Source organism: Carassius auratus, chromosome 27 (genome assembly GCF_003368295.1).
Source record: "Carassius auratus strain Wakin chromosome 27, ASM336829v1, whole genome shotgun sequence".
In the NCBI taxonomy this organism is placed as follows: domain Eukaryota; kingdom Metazoa; phylum Chordata; class Actinopteri; order Cypriniformes; family Cyprinidae; genus Carassius; species Carassius auratus.
This window is the reverse complement of record NC_039269.1, coordinates 9322560-9344565: the sequence shown is the minus strand read 5'-3', so window position 1 is coordinate 9344565 and position 22006 is coordinate 9322560. Positions and strand designations below refer to the sequence as shown.

General features: G+C 33.7%; 3 protein-coding genes across 3 annotated transcripts; 1 reads left to right on the top strand and 2 right to left on the bottom strand.

Annotated features, from left to right (window-relative positions):
• Positions 1 to 848: 848 nt before the first annotated feature.
• Positions 849 to 2014, bottom strand: LOC113045415 (C-C motif chemokine 20-like). Its single transcript, XM_026205801.1, has 4 exons — positions 1587 to 2014; positions 1292 to 1391; positions 1103 to 1180; positions 849 to 990 (listed from the first exon to the last, which is right to left on the bottom strand). The coding sequence occupies exons 1-4, from the start codon at positions 1663 to 1665 to the stop codon at positions 948 to 950; spliced, it is 300 nt and encodes a 99-aa protein (XP_026061586.1). The 5' UTR covers positions 1666 to 2014; the 3' UTR covers positions 849 to 947.
• A 3437-nt stretch (positions 2015 to 5451) lies between these two features.
• On the top strand, positions 5452 to 6839 carry LOC113045414 (monocyte chemotactic protein 1B). Its single transcript, XM_026205800.1, has 4 exons — positions 5452 to 5751; positions 6224 to 6332; positions 6415 to 6492; positions 6749 to 6839. The coding sequence occupies exons 1-4, from the start codon at positions 5676 to 5678 to the stop codon at positions 6789 to 6791; spliced, it is 306 nt and encodes a 101-aa protein (XP_026061585.1). The 5' UTR covers positions 5452 to 5675; the 3' UTR covers positions 6792 to 6839.
• Positions 6840 to 13983: 7144 nt separating this feature from the next.
• Positions 13984 to 19526, bottom strand: LOC113045390 (acetylcholine receptor subunit gamma-like). The gene is made up of 12 exons (XM_026205766.1): positions 19403 to 19526; positions 18289 to 18425; positions 18157 to 18201; positions 17960 to 18081; positions 17581 to 17736; positions 17397 to 17494; positions 16571 to 16771; positions 16149 to 16263; positions 15933 to 16047; positions 15573 to 15819; positions 14671 to 14804; positions 13984 to 14514 (listed from the first exon to the last, which is right to left on the bottom strand). The coding sequence occupies exons 1-12, from the start codon at positions 19464 to 19466 to the stop codon at positions 14323 to 14325; spliced, it is 1626 nt and encodes a 541-aa protein (XP_026061551.1). The 5' UTR covers positions 19467 to 19526; the 3' UTR covers positions 13984 to 14322.
• Between the last annotated feature and the right edge of the window lie 2480 nt (positions 19527 to 22006).

Below are 22006 nucleotides of genomic sequence, written 5' to 3'. Positions count from 1 at the left end.
TGCTGTAGGAACAACACTCTTACTAAAGTTAGTCCTCCTACACATAGGTGGTGTATACCTACGGCCAGATGAGAGAAAGATAAAATACAGATGGAGAAGGTGATCTGGGTTATTTAGGATTATATGTACTTTCCAAATAGTTGAAGTAACACACTCCGAATTACTTTGGAGTAGGAATACCAATAATTGTACTTGCCAAATTAGGTATCTTAAAAGTTTGTTCTTGTTCACAGCTGTAAGTATATGAAAAAAACACACACCAAAAAAAAACAAATGGCACCACACAAGAACGGGCTAAATAATAAAAAAAGAAGAAGAAGACGAGGCTGAACAGACAGCTGCTAATTTTACGGAAAACTGTAAGTCTCTGTTGACAGCCTTTATAGATACCTAAGATATGCTGATTAAAACTGAGATGATCATCCAATGTGATGCCAAGGTGTATAAAATACTCCACTCTTTCAACCATCTCCCCGTTAATGTCAGTACTGGGATGGATCTGTGTTTTTGAGGACCTTAAAACCAGTTCTTTAGTCTTTGAAATGTTAAGATGTCAAAAAATTTTCATCATTCCATGTGCTAAAATATGTTATGGAATGTTGATAGTCAAGAATAGTTGTGTCATTTGCATATTTAAAACAATAAATAGTAGTACAAAGACTCTGACAATCATTCATATAGAGAATGTAAAGATATATTTATTAATATTATCATTATTTTGTACAGTTTCATTGAGGTATAAGAACATCAATTAAATGCAAAAGGCAGGTTTTCTCTTTACATAGAAAATTCATTTGAATGCAGTTTAATTGAATAGCAACACAGTTTAAAATGACACGCATATAAAAATATGCAGAGTAAATATGTAAATTTCAAAAAGAAATAGATCCTCCTCCATAAAGAATTTTTCTTGTAGTAACATCTGTTTAACCACAGAAGTTGTAAAGTTAGTCTTTTGAATGTTTTCTGCTGATGACTTGCACTCTCTCCCTAAAAAAGAGAAATCAGAAAAACAGAAATCATTAGCTTTAATTTCAGTACTGTGTTTGTTAATGTTCATTTGTTTTATTTATTTACAAGAATCACACATCTACAAGCTTACCTCAGCTTATGGACAATGTCCATCACCCAGCGTTTGGAGGGGTCTGTGCAAATGTTACTGCCTCTTTTTGTGTGTAATCTGTGAGGTAAAGTAGCATCTTTTGGTTAGGGTTTTCTCTAGGAATCAGTTTTTATGCATATAGTCAGTCAATACAAAAAGCACCTTATGTAGAAAGCATCTTATACTTACATGACAGCATCAATGTGGCAGTTTCTCATCATGGTCTGAATGGAAAATCCTTTAATAATTGCCATTGGTATCTTTCCTTTCGTATACTTCCTACAACATGCTGTAAACACAACAATAATAGTTTAGATTTTGTAACATCATTTAATCATTACAAAACTATCTTCACATCACGAACCTCAGATTTTAAAAACTAAGAAACAAAACCGTTTTCCCAGTGAAGTTGTAAAACTTAAAAATTAATCTGCGACAGTGCAAATAGCTCCAGTTCTAGAAACAATTAAAGAAATGTACTTACACAAAGCAGAAGCATCTGTACAGAGTACGCTGAGAGCTGCAACCAGCAGCACGATCACTGTAGCTGAAATGCGAGTCATTGTCTCTGTCTGTGTGTGTGAGCGTCTCAGAGCAAGTCAGATGAGAAATGTGCCAGTTTGAGACAGTGTATCTCTATTTAAAGGGTTGGACATACAGATACAGGATTTTCCACACATACGTATACAGAAGTACATGTGTCCAAAAAAAATGAGCCACAATGAGATCTTATCTGGCCTGTCTATCAAACAGGTGCAACAAGGAAGAACACAAAGGAAAAATCAACCACAGGGAAAGCACAGAACACAGACTTTTAATGTTTACTTCCCTGAAAGAGAGAGTGAACCAACAACATATCTGACATGTTTCCTACTGGCAATTGATAGAAACAATGTAGGAAACTCCAGGAGGACAACTTGAAGGCCACTAGAACAAAAAAAAAACAACAACGAAAAAAGAAATCCAGGACTGAAAGTATGTTGTAACATAGCTTTATATTATGCAATATAAAATTACATCACTGAAAATGCCAAAGGGTGTGTGACAGTTTACTACATCTGATACTATGACTCTGCTGTCATTACTTTTGTCTATATTATATTATATTATATTATATTATATTATATTAATCTTTCATTTACATTTAATCATTTAGCAGTTGATCATTTTTACAAATGAGAACAATAGAAGCAGTCAGATCAACAAGAGAACAACAACAGTATACAAGTGCCATGACAAGTCTCAGTTAGTCTAGTATAGAACTCATAGCCAGGTTTTTTTTTTAATGTTTTTTTAATTTTTTTATGAAAAGACAAGTGTTCAAATAAACTAACAATTATCTCCATGCTCAGTATGGATACAAACCCATTCAGATTTTATTCTTTACAAGTAAGCTTACTGCACCTATGCAGTGTACTGTGACTATCACATTAGGAATAATTTATGTTATATTATGTTATTTGCTGATTCACTTTTAAAATATTTTCAACCCACACAAAAATTTACAACTATGCTGAAATAAAATGTGGTGAACTTTTTTATTAGGATCTTCTGGTGAATATATATATATTAGAGGTTTCAAAAGGAATAATTCACCAAAAAATGTTAATCTGATGAGTGTTTAATTTCCAGGAAGGGCAGATGGCGTTGACTGCTAAATGTTAGTCTAAGTGTTTGACTAGATTTTATTTTATATTTTATTTTTTATTTTTTATTCAACTAATTATCAGCTATTACAGACAGTACTTTTATATACAGATTCCATATCTTGGAAATAATTAATGAAAAATTTAATAATTAAAATGAAATACATAATGTCTCATTTTTAGCAACTTTTTAAATAATTATTATAAACTAATTGTAGATATTGTTAAATTAGTATTTCACCCAAACTATTTGCTGAAGATGTTGATGAGTTTGTTTCTTTATCAGAGCAGATTTGGAGAAATTTTGCATTACATTAGTTGGTCGCCAATGGATCAGGTGATGGACTTTTTCATTGGAGAAAGCATTATTATGGATTATGAATTTGCATTTTGGCCAGAAGCAACAGTTTAAAGTTATAATGTCTGAATGATGGATTAGTTTATTACAAAAACATAGTTTTTTTTCTTTACTTCACAAGACATTAATGAACTGGACTACTTTAGGATCCATTGATAAGCAAATGATGTAATGGTAAATTACCCCAAAACTGTTCTTATACAGAAATAAACCCATTTTCATCATGGATGGCCTGAAAATATAATTTTCAGCATTTCTTTTTTTTTCATTTTTTAGTGATCTATTCCTTTAAAATTACTGTTGAATAAAAACCTTCACTATTTAAAGTGTCATTGACCAATATTTAAATTTGTTCTCAAAGTCACTGCCACACATGGAATATTTTACATACTTTAAAACCACTTGGAATGACCAGTTCAGATAATGATTGATAAAGAGCGACACAGTGCATTTGACATGGAACTTTTGAAACCAGGAAGTGGGAATGTCCACAAACCTTAACCTTTTGATAATAGAATGAATGCATTATTATGAAGTTAATGAATGCAATTGTTTTTTTTTTTGTTTTTTTTATGATTATATAACATCTTTGATAGAAAAAACTGCACACGAATGGATAATTCTGAACTATACTCACATGCTCCGCAGCGTCCTCATTTCCACACGCCATTAGGTCATAATGTTTATGTAACTCAAGTCCTAAAATCAAAGGGTGAAATAGGTCATAAGAGTGAGAACAGAGCCTTACAGTGGCTCATCTAGCAATGAATCACTTCCCTTCAAACCCACAGCCTTTGCTTTAGTCTTTCTGCGGGACTTTAGACATCTGTTTTAATGTTTCTTAAAAGCAGAGCTCTCTGTGTTGGTTTTACTGAAACATTTTCACATTCTTTCATTTACACCTCCAGGTATAGAGAGGTGTTGTGACATTTCGAGTTTAATTTCTATGAAATACACTTATGATCTTTTAAAATGGGGGAAGTGTCTGGACTAGAATTAGAGTATGGTTTAAGTCATATCAGGCCAAATATAATATTTATTTTCCCATCAAAGGCTGTGATCTGGTCTGTAGCTGTTATAAGAGAATCTTGAAGAGTGTTTGATTTCCAGGAAAGGTGGATGCCTTTGACTGTTGGATGTTAGTCGAAATGTTTGACTTGATGCTATTATTACAATTATTTTGTCGTGAAAATGTATGCATAGAAATTATATTTAACTCAAGTAACTCATCCTCTATCACAGGCATTACTATTATTCACAGATTCCATATCTTGGAAAAAATGCAAAAGAGCTCACTTCAAATGGAAAATAGTCGTTGAAAAACTGTCTTAGCTGTGCTCAGTGTTTAATGTTTAATGAACATTTGCATTACTTTGTCTAGAATAAAATGGAAAAGGAGTTCAGACACTGCAGATGTGATGAAGTCATATGCAAAGATCTGCACTTTTTATAGACATCACTTTTATTTGTTTGTATTTTAAAGTGTTGCATTTTGGCCTAATACCAAATATAAATGCTAATAATTTAAATAATTAGAATTCAATAAAATAATAATTTTTTTTTTACAGTGTTCTACCTAATTTCCATTAAATATATATATAATTTTTTTAATAAGTCAAAATTATAATTTTAATGATTTTTTATGACTTCTAGATGACATTGGTTACATTAAACATATAAATTACCAAGGAGATTCAAAGACATTTTTTTATTAACATGTATGCATTTAGAAAGTGCTTTTGTCCAATGTGACTTAAAATAGAAGAACATGTTTTCAATACCTGTATGTGTTTATACAGTATATATATAAATATATAAATTTTTACACTTACTTTTTCTTTTTCACTACATAAACATTTATATATTATTTGGGTACATTTTTAGCATTCTTGTATAATAATTAAATCAGAATTAGTTTTAGGATCTTCTCAGTTTTAATTTTTTGATTTATTTAAATGACACCTAAAATATACAACTCATACAGTATACATACTGTACATTTTAATGTAAAGTCTTCATGTTGAGGAAAAGCATCCATCTACTGTACATGTTTACCTATAGGTACACTTTTTAACTTTATCTTACTTTTTTATTATTATTTTTAAGATATAATCTATTCTTAAAATAGTATCTCCATTTTCACTATTTCTTTTTTCTTTTTGCATCTGCAGTTTGTTTTGCATCCCTTACATTTTTTGAATGATATTTACCAGCACTAATGATGTTTTGTGTCTAAACCAGTAATTTCAGTGGTTACAAACTTGTGATAGTATCACAAAGTGTGACAGATTTAGCTGACCTACTAATATTTAACTCGAGACACCTTGATTTTCCCCCAGTCTTCCACCACTCAGTGACGCTGCTGCGTGGTCCACAAATTCCCCTCATGTACAGCTATATATGAAGCTTTTGGGGATGGCAGATAATGTGGACCAAGAGAGCTCTACTTCATCTTCATCATCACCATCAACACTTCTGCTGCTGTCCGCAAAACTATCCTCAACTTGTTGAATAATTTTGATCAATTTCATTTTTCTTTCATCGCCTGTAAGTGTCTTGTGTCCCTCCCATGATGAGCAGACTCGTCCTGACGTCATCTGTGCTGCTGCTGTTGCTGTGTGTCTTGGTCAGCTTGAGTCAAAGCAGTAAGTAAAACTGATTTTTTTTTTCAGACAGTGTCTTTGGTTTCAAGTAATTTTCAGTGCTTTGGATTCCCAAGGCTGCTCTTGACATGTGACCACGTGCATTTTAATACATTTAAGATTGGGACGATCACATTCGTCATATAGCTGAGATGCTGCCATGCTTAATAATCAGACATTTTGCAGAGTGATATGATGGGTTTATGTCTTAATTCAGTGGCAAATTGAATATTACTGATTAAAACATTTGAACTAATGTAACATCTATAGTTTAATCATGTTCATACTTAACTGACTACATTTAATTGCTTTCACAATGAACAGACTCATACTGATTCTAAACTATTTCAATTAATACAATTTTTAAATATGATTTATAAATAAAATTAAACAAATGCGGATAGTTAATAATGTAAGTGTCATTGAAGTATATGACCTGAGGATGTGTCATTAAGTGGCATTATGTGTTGTTAAGGTCCGGTGAGGTGCTGTACCAAGTATTCATCACAGCCTTTTCCTGTCCTCCGACTGAAAGACTTCACCCGGCAGGACGCCACCATGACCTGCAATTTAGAGGCTGTCATGTGAGGAACAACACTGGTTTTGTCTTAGATTAGAATTAGTAATATCTGCAGTATTTAATCTAGAACATTCTCTCTCCTGTAGTTTTACTACGGTGAAGAACAGACAGGTCTGTGCCAACCCTGATGATCTATGGGTTCAGAACGCCATGTTGCATATCCAGTGAGTTCAGCATTACACGCACTTACATTTATGTGTTAAAACAGTGTAGCTAAACGTAACCTGCGAAATGAATATTACTGATGTAATTGCAAATGTACAGTAGCGCTGACCAGTTTAAGGTTTTGCTATGTGCAAACATTAATTTTTTTGTTGTTCATATTTTTGTCTCCTTATAATGAATATACGGGTAAATATGGATGTTCTGAAGGTAAAACTTGAGAAGCCTCTCCTAACAGTTCTATGTTCTATCTTACAGGGAAAAAAAAGGAAGATCATCAAATCGTGCTAAAACTACCTAAATCAACATTAATATTAAAACATAAATTAATAAATGGTTTTGATAGCAACAATGTGTCATTTTTATTTGTCTGCTATTGTTTTAATAAGTTTTGTATTTCTTATAAGGTTTACTTAGTATTTTCCTGATACTTGCAATAGGCTGCTCTGCAACTGTTTAAAACTAATTTTCAGCAGTAAATTTGGGCAAGACAGAGATATTTTAACTCTTTTTGCAGCATTGACAACAATTCCTTTAGTTGGCGCTATATAGCTCAAGTTTTTGAGGACACAGTAGGCAGTAGGTGTCAGTATGTGCCCACTTGCCAGTAGACTAAACAACAGCCCCAAAATACACATAACTTTAAATGTTTTATTTTTTATGATTGACTATTTATTTGGTGCTTGCAAAAGCATCAGTGTGTTGTCATGATCTAAGCTTTTATATCTAATGAACTTTAGCATGTGCCATCAACCAGTCAACAAGGTGATCACAAGCTTTACTACATTCAGAGCTAAAGACATAAAAAACCCTGAAACTGGATAGGCTATGACAGAATTTGGGATTGATCATGAGGATTGATGATGAACTTTTGGGGCATTCGTGATTCAGGAGAATTCCTAAAGTAATCATGTTTGCAAACAGCCATAATCTTTAATGTCATTTCCTTTGTTTTATTGCATTACTGATTGTTCATTGTGGATTGTGAAACAGTGAGTCTAGCAAAGGTTCTGCAACAGTGGTTATTGTTTTTAATGTCAAAAAGGGCACATGGGACATCAGCTTAAAGTTAAAACGGAATATAGGTCTTTAGCTTTTTCCTTCCCCCAGATGTTAAACAGCTGTCATGGGTGAAACAACCTGCAGGATGACAGGTACAGATTGTTGATCTGTTGTCAGCAGTTTCAAAAAAAAAAAAAAAAAAAAAAAATATATATATATATATATATATATATATATATATATATATATATGTAATATATATATATATATATGTGTGTGTGTGTGTGTGTGTGTATGTGTGTGTGTATATATATATATATATATATATATATATATATATATATATATATATATGTATGTATGTATGTATGTGTGTGTGTATATATATATATATATATATATATATATATATATATATATATATATATATATGTATGTATGTATGTATGTATGTATATATATATATATATATATATATATATATATATATATATATATATATATAAAGGCTATCCAACATCTTTGCTTTTATGAAAGAGCAACTTGTGTTACTCTTTCATAAAAACAATGAGCGTGTGAAAATACACTTGTTTGAATAATTTGAAAGTCATTTGTCCTGTCATCAGCTCCTTATATCCCTCACAGGGGTCATGTGATGCAGTTTACATTTTTCCTTTCTCTTTGGAGTGTTACAAGCTCTTGGTGCGTAAAGAAGAACTTAAAAGTTGCAAGTACTAAAGTCTCAAATTCAAATAGATAATCTTTATTAAAATTAAGAGTTATGTACGATTTTTTTTTTTCTGTAATACTGGGAGTTCTGCGGAGCTCCGCAGGGGGGCGCACCTGCTGCAGCTTCTCCGGTTGTGGGATGAACTGCCTGGGTGCAGTGTTTTTATTTCTTTGAAAACACCGATTGCGTTTCAGCAACCAAAGGGTCGTGGCTTGCCATTGCATGATAGGTTTAACTTCGTTTACTCTGATCCTTTTTCTTCTCCTCGATCTGGCCATGTCATTCAAATCCGCCGGCTGTATGTTAGCAACCCAGCTGAGCTGACTGTAACTTACTATAATAATACTGATGTTGATGTTTGTATCTGAACCATAGACTGTATAAAAACAGGTTCTGAACAAGTAGATTGTGAAGAGCCGAAATCACCAAATTGACAGTCGCAACTTATGTGCAGCTAAAAATTTATACTGAACAGCAGCACTTCATTTAGGACAAAGGTTAATGCCTTCATTAAATGTATATCAAGTCTGGTCAAGACGCATTTATTTATCATTTGCATAGTTAGCACAGGGGAAAACTGGACATTAAAATGCTTGTGATGAGGCTCAGACAAATAGTGACAATAACAGGAGATAAACAGACATAGACGTACGTGGAGGGCACTGAGATTTAGAGTGACTTCAGTGACCATGGCAAGATTCAAGATTGAATATTTTTATTCGTCACAAACACAATTATATAGAGCATACTGTATAGAACCAGCAGTGAAATGTGAGTCAGGTCCGTTCCATGGACAGTGCAATTATTATTTAATTTTTATGTTTTTAAAAGAATGCTTACCAAGACTACATTTATTTTGCCAAAAGATACAGTAAAAAACAGCAACATTCTAAAATATTATTACACTTTAAAAATAACTGTTTTCTATTGTTATATGTTTAAAATATAACTTATCCTTGTGGTGTAAAGCTAAATTTGCAGCATCTAACTACAGTCTTTAGTGTCACATGATCCTTCAGAAATCATAATATGTTTATTTGCTACTTAAAATAATTGTATTATTATGAATGAAGAAACTGTTATGCTTCTTAATATTTTTGTGGAAACTGATTCATGTGTAGGGTTCTCTGATGAACAGAAAGCTCAAAAGATCAGCATTTATCTGTAATATAAAAGACTGAAATATTTCGCTCTAGTTCTAATGTTGTCAACTTCCTCAAGAAAGCAATGCAGTGCAATGCATCTATCCATTTAACATAAATTTTCAGATGACAATGAGGAAGTCATGGCCTAGTGGTTAGAGAGTTTGACTCCTAACTCTAGTTAGGAGGATTATACCAATACCATGACTTAGGTGCCCTTGAGTAAGGCATCGAACCCCCAACTGCTCCCCGGGTGCTGCAGCATAAATGGCTGCCCACTGCTCCGGGTGTGTGTTCACAGTGTGTGTGTGTGTTCACTGCTCTGTGTGTGTGGATGGGTTAAATGCAGAGCACAAATTCTGAGTATGGGTCACCATGCTTGGCTGTATGTCACTTCACTTTCACTTTTTCAGTCAAGCCATGAGCAATATATAGATAAAAAATGAGGTATTACCAATGATTTTGTCAAACATATAAAATAATCATAAATAACACTTACTGGTCAATAAATATTATTTTAAAATAGGTTTTTATTGTTATTCATTAAACATTTAGAGTTCGTCAGTTTGAATCAAATAAACTTCACTTGGGTTGAAACGTAAAATATGTATCAAACTTTGTCTATTTTTAATATATTATTAAAGGTGCAAGGTGTAATATTTGCAACAATCTATTTAAAATATAATATGCAGAACTATGTTTTCAGAGGTGTATAAAGACCTTTATTAATGGACTGTTATGTTTTTATTACCTTAGATTAAGCAATTTATTATCTACATACACCGCAGGTGCCCTTACATGGAAGTCGGCATCATGTTTCTACAGTAGCCCTAACAGACGAATTGTTCTACAGAGTGCGTTTAGACACTTTGTTGTTCTTGCGAATAAAGCACTGACACAATGATAAACAAGTACATTAACATTCTCAATTACATCGATTTATTGAATAACTAAGTAAATACAATTCCTTAATTTACCTCTGTAAAGAGGTGTCTGCTGTCTTTACTGACGACATCTTTACCTGTGTTGGCCACCGTAGCATCGTAGCATCGCTTGTTGCAATTCCGTTGGTTGTAATTTAAAATTTACACACTGCACCTTTAAATAAGAATCATATTATTTTCTTAGGCTTCTAAATACTTATTGCTTATTTGCCTTGGTTTTGTAAGATGATCTTATCTCTTTTGCTTTCCTCTCACAGGTCTACTGTGTCTCTGTGATGAGACAATAGTCTAGGGAAGAGGATCACATACCCATGTTGACATGAAGGTCTTCCCCACCATCCTCAGGACAGAAGTCTGATGGTGTAGCCCTGTAGAGCCTCATCCACCCTAATTGGAGCTATCGGTGAAAAACACTCACCATAAACAGCTACCAATCCCATCAGCAGTGGATTAATCATGGTATATGCTGTTTAGGTATTTGTTACAATGGTTGAAAACAAGCATTCCCTAAGAAACATTTCATATCATTACAGAAGCATGATTTTACATTGGCTTCAGATGTGGCTAATTAATCAGAATGTTGAGTTGGAACTATACCTTTTATAATATTAGTTATAATATATTTTGTTTTTATTACAAGTGTTCCATAATGTACTATAAATGTGTACTGATTTCAGACTTAACAGTATTTATTTTGAATTACCTTATTAATTATGAATGTTCACATATTTATGATGATTTTCCGGTATTTGTCCAAATTGCAAAAAAAGGTGAAAACAATCAGCTAAGAAGCACCTTTCATTTTGATGTGTTTCATTTATTAGAATATCAAAAACCAGCATGTGCTTATTCAGGATAAACAATTTGATTTCTTTGATCATGATATTTAACTTTACAGTGAAAGACTGACCAAAAAGAGAGAACAGCAAATAATAATACAAAATTTTTAGAAAATATTGAGAGAGAGAGAGATAAGTATGTGAAATATTATTGGCCAAAAAAAGGGTAGACTGGTTATATTGAATTAGTGGGAGGCTCGGTGGCTCTACTGAAGCTCTTGCTCTCTCTGAAGTGTGCCACAGAGTTGGAGTCCCTCACACAGTCGCTGCATGTCGGCCCCTCTGAGAGCACTAATAGCCTGTGTGTGAGGGTCCGCAGGCCTGTTAGTGCCGCACTAGTGACGAACTTGTAGCGTCACTGCCCACCCTGATCCAGTGCCTGCACCGCCACACAAAGACTCATTATGTGAAGCAAATATGCTGCGGTGACCCTTTCCTCCCCATGTGTGTGTCTGTTATATATGTGATAGTATTCATTCAGTGATTTAGAATTTAAATATCTGAATCCTACTTTGTTTGAATACTTTGCAAAACATTCTTAAAACATGTAGAATTATTTTACATTCATATAATTGAGATGTATATTAAACTTTTTTCTCTATGAACAACTCATTGTTATTTATATTTATATATATTATATACATGTCATTTTAATATGCTGATTAGGTGCTTAAGAAACATTTCTTATTATCAATAGTAAACTGATTGTGCTGCTTAATGCTTTTGTGGAAATATTTTTCTATTATTATTCTCTGAAGGACAGGAAAGAACAGAATTGATTTATCTAAAACAATATATATAAATGTCTTCACTGCCACTTTTGACATATGACATCCTTGCTAAATAAAAATAAAAATTTATTTTAAATAAAAGTTAATAAATTCCTGAACGCAAACTTTTAAACAGAATTTTCATTATTTTAATTATTATAATAACTATTAGTGTGTGAGTAGTGTGACTATTATAATAATAATTATCTTTATTATTATTATAGAGATCAATGATCTCTATGAAGTATTTCAGTCAAGTTTCAGTTTTACTTGATCTTAGTGCTTTGTTTAACACTACTGTAGATCATGATACATTCATAGATCGATTACAAAACTATAAAGGTATTCAAGGGCAACCTTTAAGATGGTTTAGATCTTACCTGTATGTTCGCTACAACTTTGTTTTTTTTTAATAAGGGAGTCATCTCAGTTAACACCAGTAAATTATGGAGTGCCACAAGGATCTGTCCTAAGTCCTCTGCTATTTTAAATTTACATGTTGCAACTTGGTAATATTATTAGAAAATATGGGATTAGTTTCCATTGTTATGCTTATGATACTCAACTATATATCTCAACAAGACCAGATGAAACTTCTAAATTATCTAAGTTAAGAGAGTGATGATTTTTGTTAAGCCACCATTAAAATGAAAAATTAAAAATGTTTCTCATAAAAAATAGTCTTATCTACATTTATTTCATTGATGTTTTAGTCAACTTGCAGTTCTGGCCTGGCATACATATGAAGTATTGTGACTGTTCTCAGAACAGACAGTTTTCCCAGTCTTTCGTTGTCTGTCTCTTTCCATCCAGGTCTTGTCCTGCCTGGATCCTGGAGCACAGGAGTGAGGTCCTGCTTGTCTGTAGTAGGTCTAATCTGCCCGTGGAAAGCTCTAAAGAGCATGTCAATATGTTTCTCCCTTTCCAGACCGAAGGGAAGAGGCTGAGTGGTCACAGATGGGGAGGCCTAATTTGGAGAGAGAAAACACAGGAGATAAAACATGGTACATTTTTATCAAATGTCACAAAAAATTAGTGTGAACTGACATGTGCTATAATATAATATAATATAATATAATATAATATAATATAATATAATATAATATAATATAATATAATATAATATAATATAATATAATATAATATAATAATGTGTTTTCACATAAAACAGGATATCAAAAAATAAATGCATTAAGTATTTTTTTATTCTAATATTTTAATTATTTATTTATATATTTATTTATATATACATTTTTTTAAAAAGCCATGAAAAAATAGCAACACTTTTCAGAGAAAAGGGGTAAATAATTATAATTGACTAATTACTTTTTTTCATTCCACTCTGGATTTTTATTTATTTAATCAAAAGGTTTGTGATCAAGCCATAATTTGTTGTATAACTATACTAAAACATAAAGGCATAATTTAACATAAAATAAAAATTCCTTCATTTACTCACTCTCATGTTATTCCAAACCTGAATCTTGAAAAAAACACATGATCAACATTTCATTTCATGATCAACATAAAAACATGTTGATCATGAAAGACATTTTACCAAATGCATAATACAAAAAAAAACTACAATTTAAGTAAATGGCGTCTAGCAACTTTTTGTTTACCAACATTCAAAATATATATTTTTCATGATCAACAGAAGAGTTTGGAACAACTTGAGGGTGAGTACACGATAACAGAATTTTTGGGCAAACTATCACGTTAACACTTTAACCAATACCAATTCATCTGCTAAATAACAACAACAGTGTAAGAGAATATCCTACCATTTGAGGTCCTGCGGTTTTTGGAGATGCTGGGCAGGTGCAATAGTGATGGGATAAGGGTTTTCTTTACTGAGAAACAGCTCCCAAACAAGCTCCAGATAGTGTGTTATTAGTTGTAATGCTACTCCTACACTGAACACCCCTCCCCCCGACCTGCTCTCTATTTCCCGGATCTAGCCTAGTAGATCCTCCTCAAGTTGAGGTGGAGGTAGAGGAGTGAAATTACCTAACCTGAAACAATTCACATGATTTCATGCAGAAGATCATAATTTACGTGTGAGAGAAAGTTAAAGTTCTCTTTATTTTCAGGAAAGCATCAACTGTTAAATCACCACACAAAATTAAAGTGATACTGTGATAAAGATATTGACACGCAAATAGCATGACCTTCGTAACCATCAGCGTCTCGTCAAAGCTCAATGAAGCCAGTCTCAAATGGGTTCAGATCCAACCAACTCTCTTCTCTGGAGACCTTCGATCACATTTGTTGGCCAGTAGCACTACTACTTTTGCCATAGTATGGACAATCTGATGGATTTTTGTCTCCAGAGCATTTTCAACAAAGTCCTCGAGACTTCTGCTGGGGTTTCTCTGAGTCTATCATTTGGTTTACACTTGCGTTCAGCCTGTGATGTCTCCAGGTGAGATTTCAGGCAGGTATTTTTTGGGGTCTCCGGGGAAGGGCTGAGATGGTGCCTGGTTAAAATGTCCCATCAGGAAGATTGCGATGGTGCCCAGTATAAACAGCAGCGCCATGACGATGAAGCACATCCTGTCAATCACCCTGGCAACCAGAAACCATTCTTCATTTTCCTGCAGAGTGAGAAGAAAGGATGACTGAAATTCAGAAGTCAGCACCAGTTTTTCTGGGATTGGAAGGTTAAACCTTGACACAAACATCTAATGTTCCTGTGTAAACGAGAGACACATTCAGCCTCATGTTTGGAGAATTCTGGAACAGTCACTCACACTTTGAAAGTCATTTTGGTGCTTGGCACTTTCCGCAATGTGTTTACAGGACGACACACACTGCTGCACTTCTGGTGAAGCTGAAGCCAAACTGGATTCCAGATCCTGTGCTGTGTTCCCTCCCAAACCATTTTCTGAGGTCACACCACAAAAGAGCAAATTTAAGGACAGAAAACCACCTTATTAAAAATTTTATTTAGTTGGATTTAATGTTAAACATTTTAATTAATAATAAACTTTTTCTATATTATATATATGAACTAGTATTTGAAAATCTATATTAAAATATTTAATTTATGGTTTATTTAAAATGTAGAATTATGTAAAGGATATAAAATAAAGACATGGCATATAAAAGTCAAAGTAAATTTTTGTCAAAAATTGTCACAAAAAAAAATCATTGTGAATTGACATGCTATATTTTCACATAAAACAGGATATCAAAAAAATAAACGCATGAAGTAAATTTTTATTCTAATATTTTAATTAATTATAAAAAAAATTATTATACATTTTTATTTTATTTTTGTAATAAGTATTTTTATTTTGCATCAAAAATAAGAAATATATAGTAAAAAACATTAATATGTTGAAATATTTTTACAATTTAAGATATATACACAATTAAAATATATTTTAAGATATATATGTCATGGCAAATCTGAATTTTCAGTAGCGATTACTCTTTTTGTGATCCTTAATATATTTGTGGAAACTGTGATATACATTTTAGAATGCAAAAGGGCATTTATTTAAAAAAAATAGTTTTAAACTATTTTCCAACCTTATAAATGTATTTTCTCTTACTTTTAATAATTTTAATGCATTCTTTCTGAACAAAAGTATTAATTTCTTTCCAAAAATGAACCAACCCCAAACTTTTGAAATCTAGTTTAACTCACGTATTTTCTCTAAAGTGTTCTTCAGCAGCCCTTTTCTTTCCTTCAGTCGACTGAACATCAGCTCTGAGCGTGCTGTTCTGAACATGTATTCATCAGCTTTTGCTATTAATCCCAAAGAGCTTCGTCTCCTGCGGCGAAGAGGAGTGCCGTTGCCCAGGGCAAACATTTTAAAATCCCCTTCCTCCTGCTCAGGTTTCCAGCGCTGCATCGTCATCCTCAGCAGACGAGGAAGGATGTTCAACAAGACCTGAGTAGCACCAAAATGGAGGGAAAAGCTATTATATAAGAACTTTTTCATTAAGTAATTTTGGATAGGACAACAAGAAAGAAGTAAAAAATAGTTAGATAATTCTGTTTTACCTTCCTGATGGTGTTGCTCATAGGATGTGTGTTTGGAGTTCGCAAAGAAACATTCAACACCACCACACAGTTCATCACAGTTATTGTGGTCACCGACATCACAAACATCAGATACCTGCCAAAAGAACACTATTTTTCTTATGTTGCACACATTGAATACAAGTATATCAGAAACTGATGAAAATATGTAATGAGTGAATAAAAGCACAGACTCACTTTCCGATGAGAGGAACAGCTTGGGAAGTTTCTGGCACTTTCTTGGCAATAAGGAACAGGAAGACAGTCTGACCGAGCAGGATCGCAATAGTCATAGTACATTTCTGTCCTCCAGCTATTATAAACAAACAATTAGTTCAACATACTAATCACAAACATACTGATTAGAAATGATTGATTTCATAACTAAATGACAGTTTAGGTTAAAGTGATTGTTTTACTGCAAAGGTTACTAATTCACTTCATTATGATATAGTTATATGATATAAGTTTTTCCTATTGCCCCTACTGGTCAATGGCTCTGGGTGACATCAATAGCCACACAAATAAATCACTGTACATTTGTAAGAACTTGCTGAAATAGCAAGCCTATTGGAATTCAGCCACATCAGAATTTTTTAGCATTTGCTATTGAGCCTGACCTTTGGCCGGCAGGAAGTAGACGAGCAACCCAAGGGATGAGAAGAGGACACAGGGCACGATGATATTGCTGATGTAGAACAGTGGTTTCCTCTGGATGATGAGGAAGAAGATGATCTCCTGGTACTCCAACTCATCTGGGCTGTATCGCTTGTTAACTAGCTTCTTAGCAGGGCGGTGCTTAATAGCCCATTCTCCATTCTCTGACCAATCAGTGCACAGAGTAAAATGCATGTTTATGCACAATTATGATTATTAGTGCTGTTTGCTGAGAGAAGCATTAGCCTACTATACTCATCCTCGGGGTTAGGGATCTTACCACATTAAACCTTGGTAAACTGGTAGTGAGAAGAAAGAATGTCTAGAATTCAGACATTAATACATTTTTATGGGGAAGTAAAAATGTGATATTACTTTTTTTTTTTTTTTAGGAGGTTAATTGTATTTGTTTGTATCACAAAACATATTGTTTCAAAGCAGCTTTACAGAAGATTGTGATGTTAATATTTATAACATCTCAATATCTTGCCTTATGGTCACTTAGCATAGAGCTGGGCCATTATATAGTTTTTGTGATGATTCAAGTAATCAAACTGTTGAGATATGCTATATTGTATATATCTCCATTCACACGTATATACTACTTTACATGATAATAATATCTGTTTAGCAAGTTGACTGTATGTTTACTAAGATTTGCAGGACTTTAATTTACAGCAGTCACGGTTTTACAATTCAAATAGCACCCAACAAGCATATTTTACTTTCTTTGTCTTTATGGTAAAAAAAATAAATCATAATAATAATGTGCTACTGGAGGTTTAGTACCAGTAAAAGCTTCTGGATCAATCTCTATCCACTCCATGGTGATGTTGTCTTCGTCTGACAGCATCAGTTTAATTTCATTGGCATTGTACGTCTGAGACCTGCGAAAGCAAAAAGAGTGTAAGCCAGAATAAAGCTTCTTATTTCCATGTATTTCCACCACTCAAGACAGATGGATCAGCCGTACCTGAACACCATGCTGCAGTTCTGCCAGTCAAAAGGGAAGTAGTTGACTTTGATGGCACAGGAGCTTTGGTAGATGGCCGGAGGCAACCAGACCACACCACCATCAGGATCTATCAGAGCGTTAGTGTAGAGCGCCACCTCAAAACGCCCATCCACACTACACAAACACAAAAAGGTAGGCCTGTTTAATAGGTCACATTTGATGGACTAAAATACTCAGATTTGCACATTTCAGACTAGTTATTTTCATAACTATAAACTAAAACGAAGTTGAAGAAACAGTGATATGATGATTTTTACTGCAACTTTTTTTTTAGGATTTAGTTTCTGTCTTTTGGATGATCTGCATAATCAAATCGATCAATAATTTAGTCTCTCACTTGTTCTCCAGGCCGATGTCCGGCAGCCAGATAGCTTTAGAGGGAAGACGCATACGTGTGATGTTCTCATAGACCTCAAACCCTGTCCTGTTAGCCCAGCAGAGTCGATAATCATGCCATTTCTGCAAAGAGAGAGAAAGAAAGGTATTTTTCTCTGAAATCGCTGTTTGCATATACACAGATGTGATTATTCCTACCATTTCAATCCAAACGCAAGTGGTGAGGGTCTCTTCTTTCTCATTCTGAACATGGAGAAAGGATGATAAACCACAGAGTCACATATTACACACATATTTACAGTGTGTATACACACACATGCAGAGCTTTACCAGAGAAATGAGGTTTGTGAGGGTCATCTTGATCTTCACATCGATGATGTCACCATGGTTCTCCATAGGCCGTATGTTCTTGTTGTATCCCACCATTAGATCTCTGTGCAGAGATCCTTCTAGATTACAGGTAACATCTGAAACACAGCATACCATTTCAATTCAATTCTTCATTTAATTGTTCATCAAAAAAAGTTCTTGTACATATATATTGTATAAATAATAAAAATACAAATTGTTCACTTAATTAATTTTAAATAAGGAAAACCTTTCCACACAATTATATAAGATAATTTGAAAAAAAAAAAAACATTTGGAAATGTTTTACTGTACTCTGCACAACGGTAAAAAATATTACTGAAATTAGTTATTACAACTTTAACATAAGTAATAATTTGTTGTTATAAGTTATAAATTGTCCGTGCTTGTTTTTTTTTTATTTAAGTTAGTTTAAAATATCAAATCATGTGGGATTCAAAGAAGATAATGAAACCATTTCGAGCTAAACATTTCATATTTCATAATATTTCATATTAAGATTGTAAGGTAAATTACAAAACAAAAGATGTATTTTGCACAAAATAAAAATATGAAAACCCAAAACTGATGTCATAAATGCTCTGGATGTTCTTAGATTAGTTTAAAAGCATTGCAATTTATTTATTTTCATAAAACTGAAGTTAGTTCCGGTAAAAGTGCAGTTTGTGGATTTTCCAGTGTCTTCTCAGTCTTCTTGCTGTCCTTTGTCTTGGTTGGTCTGAGTACACACACATTAGATCTTTACAGTTAAAATAAATATCCTTATTACAAAAGCAGATATATGTTTATATATTAGGCAAGCTTTTACTGTACGTTATACTCGTGCAAATCAACAAGGATTTAACACCCTATTTAACACCCTGTTTGACAGTTTAGCATGCTGACACTACATTCTCTAACTTTAACACTTCAAAAAGACTAAGTGTGAACATGTAAAGTCCAGTGGTGCCATGAAGGATTTGTCTGCCAGAATTTCTTTTCAATTGTCTTTCTACAACATATTGTTTATGACAGTCTGCATGTGTTGAACTGGATTAGTTCACAAAATAGCTGGGAAAAAAACAGATTGTATTACCAGAGAATAAGAATGATAGAAGCATCCATAACCAGACGGTTTTTGTGGAAGTGGTCGGATCCATGTCTTTATCCTCAGAGCAGCATTAGTGAAGAAGGGCTCTCCAGCACCTGCTCAGTGTGTGTGTGTGTGTGTGAGGAAAACACAGTTGTTTAGGAATGGGAAGGGTTACAGGAAAAATAGGTGTGGTTCCAAACTAGAATTCTCATTGTTATTTTCAGAATGCCCACACAGTCTGTACCCATACTGTGTGTCAGCTGTCACCATACACACATGCGCACACACACATATCAAAGACCTCAAAACAGGGTCACAGGAACTAGTTGTATTCGCTCTATCTGTTTCTCTCTGATGTAAAGCAGAAAGATATAGTTACAGTAAGTCAGTGCACAGATGGTGTCCCAGGCATGATTTGTGGAAAGACGTGTGTCATCAGCTGTCATATGTTCATATCTATCTAACGATTGTCCTCTGGGGAGACAAAGAGGGTCATAACATCATAAATTCCTTCATTTACAAATTGGGAAATTGGCTTTGCTTAAATTTGGATGTGTTTAGTAAAGATTTCATGCATGTTTCTTTGCATGAATAGACAGTTTTCTGGAATGTTTGAGAGTGCGAGCCGATCTGTGAGCTGTACTGTGGGTCAGCGGGTGCTAATGGGGATCACATCCTCTAGTCTAGTGTATTATTATAACCCTAATGGCATCTCTGAAGCATACATTCATAACAGCTGCACTTAGTCAGCTATTTTTTAAGATGTCTTGGAGATACATCAGATAAGAAACTTGAATACGTGTCCATTATTTCCCAAAAAGGCTGACATTTCAAAACTGAGGTTTCGAGTCATTTTATCATTCGCTCAGCTGATTCGTTAAAAACACAGATTTATTAAAAAATATACCATTTCAGGTAGTGGAACAAAAGAGTTCCAGTTAAACAGCAATTTCAAGTATATGAGCTGAGTCTGAATATTATTATATAGGTTATTATTGCCTCATAAGCTGGTTCACTGGGTGTCCAGTGTAAATGAACAGTTCAAACAAACAAATGAATAAATATAAAAACAGATGGTCAGACAGACTAAGCAATGAACAAAGGATGGGGATTGATTGATGGATGGATGCTTTATTCGACATCCTGTGATTAAACTATGTTTTTAATGAGTAAAGCTGTAATTTTTACAGGTAACAAGGGTTCATAATATTTGATCATAGACAGAGAGTTCAGAAATATCATGTGTTGCCACCCTGTACCATTACAATCATTCACCATTGAGTGCTGGGGTTTATTTTTAACACTTTGGAATTTTGGAATGATGGATTCTAGACTGGCTGTTCGTTTGAGGATCAGAGATGCAGGGCTTATTGATACAAACTATTTCCATATAATTCCATCCGAATAGAATATAATGGAATCCTTGCAGTATCTGGCAGAGATTCGAGATTTGCAAGAGATTAAAGTGAAATTCTAAACTAGAGTGCAAGAGTAGCTAGATCATCCAATCCTGTCAATCATTACGCAAGAACATATCAACACAACAGCTGTTTGCAACACTTCTGTGACAGTACTTCTGGCATCCACCACACCATCTCATGCATTATTTTTGTCCATTCAGAAGTACAGGGGGCCCAAACTGATCCCGAAACACACTCAAGGATCATATAAACATGTCAAACTGTGAAGCTACAGTTGATTGGCACTGAAAGTGAATTTACATTGCACCTAAGAAACCTCTTACGAATTCTTTTTAAAGGTGGAACAGACAATGAGCTGCAACTGTCAACTATCAACCATGCAGCATGGCATTTCTCAGTGTTCCTTTAGGATCCTCCAGAATCTTTAGTGCTCATTCTGAAGCCCAGAGGATTGTCATCAGCTCCAAATAAAGAATCAGAATGATGTTTGTTAGTAATGTAGGGACACCTGTTGTGGAACAGCACAATTAGGACAGTTCCCGTATACTAAAACCCCTCAGACACTAAATCTGAGCCAAAAAAGACTCCCTGAGTTCCAGCACTGCTTCCTGCTGACAGAGATGTTCAGCTGCCACGAACTGACATGATCATAGCAAGTACAGATTCAGGGAAGGTAAACAAGTCTTTAAATAAGGTGATTTCTGGCAGACGTTACTTCCTTTTCCCATAAATCTGAAATAGAATTGTTACATGAGAGTCAGCAGTAGTGCAAGTAGAAATATGAGTTAAAAGAATGGGTTAAATAAATACAACAGGAATTAAAGATTAGAATGGTGTGAAATACACACCTGGAAAAAAAAAAGGAAGTGAAAAAATTAAAAAGTGAAAGGAGGAGAAGGGGAAGGAGCAAAAATGAGAAAAGAAGGAATAAAGGGGAATGGGAAAAAGAAAAAGAAAGGAAGAAAGAGGGAGGTTAAAATGAAAGTGAATTGCTCAATTTAATAAAAAATATTGTAGCTCATACTGTATAACACAATGGCATTTTTATTATATCAATGCACTGTCATATACTTTATATATATATATATATATATATATATATATATATATATATATAGGTAATTAAAAAAAAGAGTTCTTGACACGCTCATGAGATCAACATTTATTTAAATATGGTTAAATCTTT